At 44.3% G+C, this 12766-nt stretch overlaps 1 protein-coding gene across 9 annotated transcripts in view; it reads right to left on the bottom strand.

Annotated features, from left to right (window-relative positions):
• The window catches only part of MTUS1 (microtubule associated scaffold protein 1), a 161780-nt gene that overhangs the window by 17487 nt on the left and 131527 nt on the right, over nt 1-12766 (bottom strand). For 8 of the 9 annotated variants that reach the window (XM_053578263.1, XM_053578266.1, XM_053578262.1 and 5 more), the window contains one exon: nt 8372-8438. In XM_053578263.1, the coding sequence (XP_053434238.1) occupies nt 8372-8438 (67 nt within the window). Of the gene's footprint in view, nt 1-8371; nt 8439-9544; nt 9755-12766 lie in introns of those variants that run through there. The other variant, XM_053578268.1, reaches the window with a different exon arrangement.

The following is a 12766-nucleotide window of genomic DNA, read 5'->3' on the forward strand; positions in this document are numbered from 1 at the left end:
GGGTGTTATTATCCTGCAGAGAGGGAACCTCACAGGCTATCTGTGGAATGGTCACTTCCTTGTAAGAGCTCCACAGTTTGATTCCCTAAATGTACTCTTTGACATGGCCAAAACATTCAGCAGACGTTTCTAAATTTCCAAATTAGCCACAAATGGCTGATTGCTTTTAGGAATTATATCAGTGACTCCATATGAACCAGTTTCAAAGTCTTCCGCTAATCACAACTTTTCCAAAAACCTCACTATTAATCCTCCTGCAAATAGTATCACTTTACCTTTAAAAACTCAGTTCTTACTTTAAAAGTGCTCTAATGTGGGGCAGTGCCTGTGGCTCCAAGGAGTAGGGTGCCAGCCAGAGGTGGTGGGTTCAAACCCAGCCCCAGCCAAAAACTGCAATGAAAAAAAAAAAAGTGCTCTACTGTGTGTTTTTTCGCGCAACAGTGCAATACTTTGAGTTAATAAAATCAGCATCACCACAAATCTCATTTTGCTGAAGAGGAGACGGAAATGGCAGAACGGGATCTGGAACCGGAACACCGGACAGCTTGTGACCGGCTATTTTCCCAATAAGCTACAGAAGTCCGAAGCTAATTCACATGTACAATGGGTGCCTCAGGTTGTAGGCCTTAATTCTCTTGTGGAAGCCTAGTTGAAAAGACTGCATGATAAGGCAGGTAAAATATGACTTTCTCTCTCCCACGCTGATCAGTCCTAATGAAGTCTTAACTCACAGGTGGGGAGATGGGCTGGCCCAGCCAGCCTGTCTTCCATCTTGCTCTGCAAGCCCAGGTGCCAGCTGGGCCTTCTCAGCCTCCAGCTTCTCCCTGCCAACACCCATCCTCCCATCCCTGAAGAAAAGTCTCAAAAGCCTTTGCTGTTTTTCAGCTACTCACTGGCCAACAACATACTGCAAAACAGATGGTCTCCCTGTCACAACATTCAACGTACAAATGAAAACATTTAGGACTAAAAGTGGCCTGGAGACAATGTTTAAGATTCAGGCCTGAGGAAAAGGAGGCAGACTTTAAAGAAATCACACTTCCATTAAAAAAATAAGTCTACTGTTAATAAAAAGGTGATTCTGAATCAGGTACTATTCTGTCTCTCCTACTTTCTGATCATTTTTAAGGCACAAGGGTCAAAAGAGTTGGCAAAACTCCTTAGCATAAAATTTGGTAGCCTATTTATAAGAATAGATTCAATTCAGTTGTAGCTATATGATACTTTCACTATGGTAACTTGACTTTTTCTTTGTGGTTGAGACACAATCTCACTTTGTTGCCCTCTGTAGAGTGCGGTGGCATCATAGCTCATAGCAACCTCAAACTCTTGGGCTCAAGCAATCCTACTCCCAAGTAGCTGGGACTACAAGTGCCCACCACAACGCCCGGCTATTTTTAGAGACAAGGTCTTGCTCTGGCTCAGGCTGGTCTCAAATTTGTGAGCTCAAGTAATCCACCAGCTTCGGCCTGTTAAATTGATTTTTCTATAGTTTTTTAACATAAAGAAAACAACATTCTCTGCAGTTAGTACAGTGTCAAAGCACTGTGCTGGGAGCACTTCATCAGAATCACTGGGCTGGGCATTAAAAGCGCAGGTTCCTGGACTCTGTCCCAAGGCAAGTGAGTCAGAATCGAGCCATGTGACAACTAAGAATCTGCATTTTAACCAGGTCTATTTCATTACACAGTGAAGTTTGAGAACCACTGTTCCAGACAAAATGACATTAATTTAGGAAAATCAGAATTTAGGAGTCTGAGCCGGACGAGGTGGTTCACGCCTGTAACCCCAGCATTCTGGGGGGCCAAGGTGGGTGGACTGCTTGAGCTCAGGAGTTTGAGACCAGACTGAGCAAGGGTGAGACCCTGGCTCTACTAAAAATAGAAAAAATAGCCAGGTGTTGTGGCGGGTGCCTGTAAGTCCCAGCTTACTCAGAAGGCGGAGGCAAGAGAATTGCTCAAGTCCAAGAGTTTGAGATTGCTGTGAGTCTTTATGACTCTGTCTCAAAAAGAAAAAAAAAAAATTAAAAGTCTGGACATAGAACAATGCACAGGATAAGGCAGAACACTCAATGAATTTATGAAGGAAGATACCCCCTTGGCTAAAGTCCAAGTTTAGGATAGGGGTGGATAGGAAAAGGATGAGCTGAGTCTGAGGTTGCTATCAACTCTATCTTCAAATAATTCAGCAAGATAAATAGCTCTGTTGTTGTGTACAGTTGGTTTTCATGATATTAATAGATTTTTCATTAAAGCCTACTTTTAAAAAAAAAAATCACTTCTGGAATTCTTTTTTTTTTTTTTTTTTTTTTTGAGATAGAGTCTTACTATGTCTCCCTCGGTAGAGTGCCGTAGCATCACTGCTCACAGCAACCTCAAACTCTTGGGCTTCAGCAATTCTCCTGCCTCAGCCTCCCAAGTAGCTGGGACTACACATGCCTGCCACAACACCTGGCTATTTTTTTGTTGTTGTTTCAGTTGTCACTGTTGTTTATCTGGTCTGGTCCGGGCCGATTCGAACCCACCAGCCATGGTATATGTGGCTGGCGCCATAATCACTGTGCTACGGGTGCCAAGCCTCACCTCTGGAATACTAGAACTCAAAAGTGAGTTTTTAAGTCACTTTAAATACACAGCCTCACTAAACCAAAACTGTAGACAAAATAGGGAGGATGAGAAAATTAACACATTCCATAAGGTGTCAGGTAGTCTGAAGTTCATGAACACCAGTGAAGTGTTGATTAGACAATCTGTGTCCCGCTTTTAGCAATATACTTTTTTTTGCAAGTTACTTTCCCTTAGTAGATAAGACATATTTTAATTAAACAATATTTCTTAAACCCTTGACCAGAAGAAAAACATTTCAAAAGTAGCTCTCAATAAAAACCAGGGTTTATTTTGAATAATTGTATAACCTTTCAAATAGTTTCATCAAGCTTTCCCTGCTGTGATTATATTTTTTAGTCTAGCCATCTGGGGTTCTTATTTGAGCTCTCTGCTTTCTAGCTGTTTGGCCTTAGGAATTGTTACTTAACTTCTGAACCTCAATTTCTTTCTGTTTTATTTCGCCTTCTTTCTCTCTAAATAAAGGCAAACTAATAGAGCTGAGCGTTGGTAGACATGAGTAGGCAGCTGTGTTACTGCTACACCAAGCTCATAATTTTTACACATAAACGGCAAAATCAACTAGTCCTTTAGACAATTCTTATGGGAATTCCAGACAGGTTTAGTGAATTAAGGATTAAAATCTCGTTTGTTTCATTAAATAGAAATAATCAGGACCAATATATAAAAAGATATAGGTTAGCAGTTTCTTGTGATGGCTAAAACATAATTTTGAAATACAAAATACCTTTGGCCTAATTAGATGAAAAATGGGATTCCAAGGACTACCGTTAATGAAAAGCATCAGGAACCCCAAAGATAATACTGATGGCCTTCTCCTGTGCCAGTTTTTATTCAGCACAACTCTAAAGAGAATCAAAATGACACATTTACCCCATATCCTAGAGGCAAAATGTTTGCTGTGGATGTAGACCCTTCAATTTAACTCCAATGTTTTTTTTTTTTTTTTTTTTTTTTTTTGTAGAAACAGAGTCTCACTTTATGGCCCTCAGTAGAGTGCTGTGGCCTCACACAGCTCACAGCAACCTCCAACTCCTGGGCTTAAGCAATTCTCTTGCCTCAGCCTCCCGAGTAGCTGGGACTACAGGCGCCCGCCACAACGCCCGGCTATTTTTTGGTTGCAGTTTGGCCGGGGCCGGGTTTGAACCCGCCACCCTCGGTATATGGGGCCGGCGCCTTACAGACTGAGCCACAGGCGCCGCCCCAACTCCAATGTTTTTAAAGGCTGATATTTTCAAATGATCTGCTGATTAACTGGGTTGTCAGACATAACATAAAGTGTTCCCAAGAAACACATAGCTCACCCTTTATTATTATTCATTCCTAAAGACAGAAATATTCTTTTTAAATCGTTCATAATAAAACATTTCTGCATAAAACCCACAAAGTATTGGTGGCTCCCATAGCTCTAGTGGTGTTCTTCTCACTTAAAAATTTCAACTCTTATATACCATGCTTAAATAAAAAGAAGCACTTCAAGTGCGTGTAAATATTTATCAATTACTCACAATAACAAAAAGCATATTGTATCCCCCCCCCCCGCCCACCAGGAAGCAGGAAGGAAAGCATCTTTACAGTTAAGGATTTTACTATCTGAAGACAACAGGGAAACTTGAGACATAGCAAGCTCATCAACATAAAATGTCCAGGGATCCCTGGAACCAGGAGACCCTCATGGTCTGTGTTCTGAGGAGACCGAGGTTTTGTTTTTCTTTTTTCGAGACAGAGTCTCAAGCTGTTGCCTTGGGTAGAGTGCCATGGCGTCATCACAGCTCACAGCAACCTCAACTTCTGGGCTCAAGCAATCCTCTTGCCTCAGTTTTTCTATTTTGAGTACAGACAAGGTCTCCCTCTTGCTCAGGCTGGTCTCAGACTTGTGAGCTCAAGCAATCCACCCCCATGGGCCTCCCAGAGTGGTAGGATTACAGGTGTGAGCTACCTATGACTATGACGGCAGAGACAGGCTGTCCTCACTTGGCAGTGAGGACACTGGTCAGAGTACGTGCGTGAGGATGATGGGAAAGTCAGTTAATGACGGGGACAAATGGAGGCTGTGAGTCTGAAGGTCAAAAGCACAGACTCTGCTTGGGTTTCAGGGCTGCTGAGTTTACGAAGTGCCCTTTAGCCTTTGTAGTTTTTAGCAGTTTGTGAACCTTGCCTCAATTTTCATAGAAAAGACAGAGAAAAATGGCCCAACGGGAAAGTGACATGAAAGACCCCTCCCCCACCATAATTTTGGACGTTTTGGGGGGATACTGTGATGAGATGGTGATGGTGGCAGCTCTCTTCAGTCGCCTGTGATGAGCCAGGCATGTTGGCACTGTTTCGTACAAAGTTTTGATCTCCAACCCATGGGCCAGTGACTGGTACCTGTCCACAGCCTATATTAGGAACCAGGCCCCACAGAAGGCGGTGAGCGGTGGGCGAGGGAGCAAGGCTTCATTTATATTTACAGCCACTCCCCTCCCTGGTACACGGAAAAACTGTCTGCCATGAAACTGGTCCCTGGTGCCAAAAAGGTTGGGGACTGCTGATACATAATACTATTTGAGTTCCACAACCACCCAGCAAAGTACACAGTGACTTCCAACTGCCAGTGAAAAAAATGTACTCAAGGAAATTAGGTGACTTGTAAGTAGGCGTGGATGACAGAACCCTGATCTACTGGCCGCACACACCCAACTCGACTGTGTCGAACTGGTGAGGTCTGTCTTCTGTGTGAGCACCCAGCCTCAGGGATTTCTAATAATAGTCTAAATAACTATACCTGTCTATAGGTAGTTTAATGCCTTCAAAAACAGCCAGTGTGGTTCATTACTACACAGCTGTAATATTGTGTACATCTCAATACCTGTTACTTAGTAACAAGAAACACTTGGTGCTGCACTTGGAGGCAGACAATTACTGCCATTTTACCCACAATGAAACCGGGACAGAGGACATGAGAAGGGGCCTGCCCTGGGTCATCCACGTACTAAAGATTAGAACCTCAGCAGTGTGACAACATAGTCCTAACTCTGTGGCTCTGCCACCTCAATTTTTAAAATGGGGTTTTCACCTTCGCTGTGTAAACCTGGCTTTTTCCATCTTGACCAATGTTAAAACTAGCAATCCAACTAGCAACTCCGAGAGCCTCCTCCCCCAGCTGCAGCATCAGAAGGGATTGTCTGGTTGGTTTTGCTTCTCTCTCCACTGACAGAACCCAAACCTTCACGAAATGCTTTCGAATGTCACCAGAGCCACTCTGCCCGATTCAAGAACAGTGATGAAACAGAACCTAACAGTGCTGGGTGACTGACCCATGTGGACGAGCCAACCACGGCATCCTGACACCAAGACGGCAGCAGGCCAGGGCACCTTCTTATCACAAACGGAAAGGGGACAGTGGGTGCAAATTGCTGAGGTTATTTCCTGTCAGGCTGGGTGTCTCACTGGAGGTGCCAAGCACCTGGGCCCTCAATCATGCTGTCCACTCAAATGTCAACAGAGGATCCCCCATTCAAGCCGAGTGAATGAGGGCACTGTTTCCTCCTCCCCATTTCTGCCTTGTCTGGGGAGAGAGGCTGAAATGTGAACCCTGAGACAAGCTCACTTCCACCTCCACCAGGTCATCATGAGCTCTGAAACACACACAGAAGTCCTCTTTCCTGGTCTACCCACTCTACATCTGGTGCATTATTTAAGGCACAAGCAAAAAAGCAAATTAGGTCCATCATTTAGGTCATCAAAAGGGCAGCAGTCACATTAAGTGAGGTGGCATAAAGCCTTAAAAGTCTCCAAGAGCTGGGGCTGCCTCCCTTAGGGGGTTTCCCTGAAACTGTTTCATTAAAACTCTCCAAGTCTTTGAGGTTCTGCAGTTTCATCTGTCTTAAAATTACTTTTCCATGAAGAGTCCTTCATGGTCTAAAACAAGGTCAGGGCTGATGTATGGGCTTTGCCGTAGCATCACAGCTCACAGCAACCTCCAACTCCTGGGCTCAAAGTGATTCCCCTGCCTCCGCCTCCCAAGTAGCTGGGACTACAGGCTCCCACGACAACACCCAGCTTTTTTGTGTTGTTGTTGCAGCTGTCATTGTTGTTTGGCGGGCCTGGGCTGGATTCGAACCCGCCAGCTCAGGTATATGTGGCTGGCGCCTTAGCTGCTTGAGCCACAGGCACCAAGCCAGGGCTTGGTATTGAGAGTTTGGCCTCACCTGCCAGTAGGAGGCAAAGAGAAGAGAGGTGCAGAGAGAAAGTCCCCAACCCACACTCTCTGCACTTTGATTTTTACCCAGGTGGGGGCAGGGATGAGAAAATTGAGGGTGCTCATGCCCAGCGAATTAGATTGGCAGTATTTAAACCCTGCTTTTGTCCAAAAGAAAAATGAATAGCTTTTCCGGGCGGCGCCTGTGGCTCAAAGGAGTAGGGCGCCGGCCCCATATGCCAGAGGTGGTGGGTTCAAACCCAGCCCCGGCCAAAAACTGCAAAAAAAAAAAAAAAAAAAAAAACAAGAAAAATGAATAGCTTTTCCTAGAACTAGATGAACACAATTTGCTTCTCCGGCTGTTCCCTCTGCATTACACACGCATCCAGGCAGACTTTAAGTGGAGATGGTCAGCCTGCACAGAACACTGCAAAGAACAACTCTGGATCCGCAGAAGCTGATTCTCTAGGCCAGCAGTTTGCAACCTGTGGGTCTCAACCCTCAGGAACTGTATTAAACAGCCGTGGCATTAGGAAGGTTGAGAACCACTTCGCTCGGCTGAGTAGCCTGGGGCAGACAGGAGAACCACAAGGCAGTCAGTTCACTCCCACATGGTAGAGGCAGTAGGGGGTGGTGTTGTTTCTGTGCCTTGAACCTCAGAAATGGGAATCAAGACTTTAGCCTAGGCTCAGCCCCTGGAGCTCAAGCAGCTAAGGCGTCAGCCACATACACTAGAGCTGGCGGGTTCAAATCCAGCCCTGGCCACCAAACAACAATGACAACTACAACCAAAAGGCGGCTTGTGGTAGGCGCCTGTAGGTCCCAGCTACTTGGGAGACTGAGGCAAGAGAATCGCTTAAACCAGGGAGTTGGAGGTTGCTGTGAGCTGTGATGGCACACCACTCTACCCAGGGTGACAGCTTGAGGCTATGTCTCAAAAAAAAAAAAAAAAAAAAGACTTCAGCCTGATAATAGTTGGGCTGTGTGGTGGGTACTACAGACGCGTGGCCCCCTGTGGAGCTGGGAGGTTATTCACCATCAGCCCCATCCACAAGGTAGGATTTGAATAGAATACGCCTTTTTTTTCCAGATAGGCTGTCCTAATAGGTAGCATCCTTTTAACTTTATACTCATAAACCATCCCCTTGGAAGTGTCATGTAATGATGGTTATTGGAGAGGAAATCTTCTCACTAATATGAAAGTGGTCCAGAAAAAAAAAAATTATTTAGTAAGAATTCAGGTAATTACAAAAACCACCCAATCCCTCTCTTGAGCAAGAGAAATGTTTTGGTCATCAGCAGCTCTGCTAGGCTTAGTCAGATCAGTGCCAGGAATTCTGTGAACTGGAGGTCAAGCTGCCAAGATTCAAAAGAAATGTCCACAGTAAGTGTCTGCACAGATAACTGGGGTGTGAGAGCCTGCAGGCCCCGGCAGGCGACGCCAGCCACAGTACAGAAAGGAAAACCAAGTTTCCCGATTTTCCCCTCCTCCCATAAAATTTGATAAAGCAAACAAAACAAAACAAAGAACCCCTTCCCTTCCCCCAAACCAAAAACCTCTTACCTAGTTCTCCCCGGAGGTTAAGGAGTTCTTGAGATAGGGTCTTCTGTTGTTTTAGCGCTTCCTCCCGCTGCAGAAAACACACATCAAGTTACTAATGATTTCAAGAGGGTCCCTTTCGGTAAGGTTTATCTGTTATCGCTGGCAAAGGAGCCCCAGAATTGAGAAGCCAAGATAGGGATCATTTAGGCTAACAATTTGTGTTGTTTTAAAAAACAAAGGGTCGGGCAGCGCCTATGGCTCAGTGAGTAGGGCGCTGGCCCCATATGCGAGGGTGGCGGGTTCAAACCCAGTCCCGGCCAAACTGCAACAACAACAACAAAATAGCCGGGCGGGCACCTGTAGTCCCAGCTGCTCGGGAGGCTGAGGCAAGAGAATCGTGTAAGCCCAAGAGTGTGAGGTTGCTGTGAGCTGTGTGACGGCACGGCACAGTGAGACTCCGTCTCTACAAAAAAAAAAAAAAAAAAAAAAAAAAGACCTAACGCCTTCCGTTCTCCTACGCCAAGGGCAGTAAAGACCTAATCAGTTTAAGATAAATATTTAATGTCCTAAACATAGTCACTTATATGTACTTTGTCCTATAATCGCAAATAAAAAAACTTTTGTTACTAAGGCTAGCCCTTCACTTCTAAAAGAAAAAAGTTTGTTCTAAAGCTACAGCAGAAAGATGATCTTTTCAAGACAAAATTAATTATTCAGCCACACACAGTTTTCTGAAGATTAAGACACTTTGAATCAGCTATAATTTTAAACAGATGTTAAGAGAAACAAACTCAAGAAACCTAGGGTAGCTGTTTGAGTCTTTAAAAAAGCAATTATGAACCCTGCATAAGGCACAATTTTCAAGTTGCTGTAACTCATAGCAGTCACCATCAAACACACTCCTACTTACACAAACACAGTGATTAGACACAGGTCCTTAAAAAGTAGATTTCCCAGCACCAGGGCATAACTAAGGAAAACGAAGACCATTTGAAAGCTCTCTGAAACCTGCCCTCCTGGGATCACCCGGAGTCTCACCACATCTTGACCACAGAAGAGCAGAGATCACGAGACCTGGCTTTTGCAGCAGCAAGAATTGCTTGTCATTCGAAGCATTTCCCCCTGATTCCAAACAACCTCTGCAGTAGTCCCTGACACTCTTCCAGAAAAGCACTATAAACAAATACTAATTACCCTTGTTGCTGCCCTTGGAAGATAGAGGCACATTTTGGTGCTAGAACAGCCCATTTTCCAGCTTCTGTCTCCAACTCCCCCACCCTCCCCACACTCCGAGAAGTGCACAGGTGGCCACGCCACCCACCAGTCGGGTCCGTCTACATTCAAAGCTCCAGCAGGAGGTGTGCCATTGGCCGGCGGGCAGCCTGACTTCACGTCCTGCAGGTTACCGTAAGCCTCAGACTCCTCTCTCCCACAGAAGCTGATACTGCAGCTTCTGCCTTTTGGCACAAGCAGCCTGTGACTACTTAAAGCCACAGCCCTTCATTTATGAAAAACGAGAGCCAGACATTAGCCTGATCGATTGCCACTCAGTTAAATATCGGCTGGAATGGTGGAAAGACAGACTGACCCTCTGTGCATGGATAATGGAGTTATTTTCAGGGAGCCGTTCCACTCCCCTCTCTAATTGAGGTCATTAGATTATTACACTTAATAATAGAACAGGGAAACTTGCTCTTCAAAACCCATATACCAAATGAGGTTATGAGCTAGTGACGGGCAACGGAAGGGGGTGATTGTGACTTAGAGTTTTAAATGACGTTCTGAAATGAATGGTGTTTCCCTCAAAATTTCATTTGACTGTTTAAAACTGGTCCATGGGTGTTTTACTAAAAAAAGTCTGAAGTGCTGGTTTGAGAATTAGACATCATATATAGCTTTAACTTTTACTTTGTACTCATTAAGAGCCAAAAAAGTGAACGCTGAACGCCAGCACTGTCATGTGGCAGTTAACAGTGACTGGAATTTAAGAAACGCTTTTTCACTGAGTACCTTTTGGCCTCAGTGGTATCCTAAACACTTGATTTTTTAAAAAGTGGTATTAAGGCGGGACATGATTATAAGAGGCGCTTTATCTAACAAATGCAATTAGTGTAACCTGATTCTTTATACCCTCAATGAATCCCAAACAATAAAAATAAAATAAAATAAATAAATAAAAAGTAGTATTAGTGAGTCTTAAGTTGTGAAAATTAAAAAGTCATTGGTTTTCTTTTTTTGGCTGGGGCTGGGTTTGAACCCACCACCTCTGGCATATGGGGCTGATGCCTTACTCCTTTGAGCCACAGGTGCTGCCCCAGCTTTGGTTTTCTAATGTAGAAATTAAAGTTTGAGGAAAATCAGCCTGGTTAATAATAAAAGGAAAAAAATGCGAATACTTCTCTTATCTCAACTTTAAGCCTTAATTTCATCCATTTAGTAACCTACTTCAAGCAAATATCAGTGAGTTTTATCAGGAAAATCAGATGACGTCTTTACTAAATATCCACAAGAAATTCTGAAATGTTATCTGGTACATTTACTTAGAATTCACTTTCCAGTAGTAGCCGAGTTGCTAATAGAAGGGAGAGAGAGCAAGAAAAATTAAACCACTTTTCAAATTTATGGCAACTCAAGGGAAGATGAAAAAAAAAAATCCAAAAATCAGATGGTATAATTTTAAAGAATAATTTTAAGAAAACCATTATGTTCTATCACAAACATATACCAGGTGGCATTTTTTCTTCTTAAAAGAGTGTTGGGGACAGGGAACTTCAGTCCAAATGCAGACGCTTCCCCAAACCCGAAGGCACTCAACCATTCTGTCCTCAGTACCTCGAAGCTATTGACATCTTCCAACCTCTGTGAGTCGTAGCAACAGGAAAACCTTGGGGTCTTCTCTCATTCTGTCTAAATGGAAAGTCAGCGGTCAGCCAGTCCTTCTTATATCACGTGTCTCAATCAACTCCATGTTCCTACTAGTGTGACCCCCACTCTGGTCCTGATCTGTGCCAACAGACTGCTGGACCATTGAAAGCATCTCTTCACCTATCAGAGGCTACTAGATTATTACTCCATATTCTTTTTTTTAGACAGAATCTAACTTTGTCACCCTCGGTAGAGTGCTGTGGCGTCACAGCTCACAGCACCCTCAAACTCTTGGTCTTAAGTGATTCTCTTGCCTCAGCCTCCCAAGTAGCTGAGATTATAGGCACCCGCCACGGGGCCCAGCTATTTTTTGGTTATAGGTGTCATTGTTGTTTGGTAGGCCTGGGCTGGAGTCGAACCCAGCAGTTCCAGTGTATGTGGCTGGCTCCCTAGCCGCTAAGCCGTTACTCCATATTCTTTAAAACAGAATTGTTTTTAAAATTTTTTAGAGACAGGGTCTCACCCTGTCACCTAGACTGGAGTGCCATGGTCCCTGCTTAGCTCCCTGCAGTCTCTAGCTCTTGGGCTCAAGTGATGCTCCTATCTCAGCCTCCCAAGTAGTTGGAACTATAACAGGCACATACCACCAGCCCCAGGTACTTTTTCTTTTTTTTTAGTAGAGATGAGGTCTCACTAGGTTGCCCAAGGCTGGTCTTGAAATCCCGGTCTCAGGTGATCTTCCTGCCTCGGCCCCCCCAACCCCCCCAGAGTACGAACATGACAGGCATGAGCCACCTACCATGTTCTTCGTATAGAATCTCTTGCTCAAAAAGAGCCTCTCACTGAGCAAATTGTAAAAAAAAAAAAAAAAAAACAAGCAATAAAACCACTTCACTGGATGGTTCCATGGACCCAAATCAGCCAGCTCCTGTTTAAGATTCCTGGCCTCGCTTCCGTCCAAGTCACATGTGCTATGCATGTGTCACCTCCACACACTTGTCAATGGCACCTTCCCTGGAATGTCTGGCTTTCTTTACTGACCCTTCTGGGAAGGTTCACTGTCAATCATGGACGCCATCCCTCCCCCCAGATGCCTACAAAGGACACTGATGCTTCTGGATTGGTTGGAAACGTGTTAATCAGTACCAATGAACTAAATATTTTTTTCAAAGTAGACGCTATGAAAAATACAGAAGAAATTTAAGACATGGTCCCTGCCTTCAAGGAGCCTGAGACCTCAGTAGGACTAAAACGTCCAGATCTAATTCTTTGGGTTAGCTATCAAAGCAGATGACCTCACTGGAGGGAAGCCAGTAAAGGAGAACAAAAACCCCAAAGGCTTTAAATACGAAAAATGCTGGCCATAACGCCCAGACCGCAAGAGACATACGCTGAGCGTTAGTTTCTGCCTGATTCTCCCTGCTAGCTTGCTCTCTACGGATACTTACCCTTTACTTGTAGAGGATAAATGCACCATCTCACTTAGAGATGGACTTAATTTTTTTTAATCAGCTGCTCTTAGATCAGTGTTTCTGTCTTAGATCATGAAGT

The sequence above is a fragment of the Nycticebus coucang genome, chromosome 24, assembly GCF_027406575.1.
Source record: "Nycticebus coucang isolate mNycCou1 chromosome 24, mNycCou1.pri, whole genome shotgun sequence".
NCBI classification, from domain to species: domain Eukaryota; kingdom Metazoa; phylum Chordata; class Mammalia; order Primates; family Lorisidae; genus Nycticebus; species Nycticebus coucang.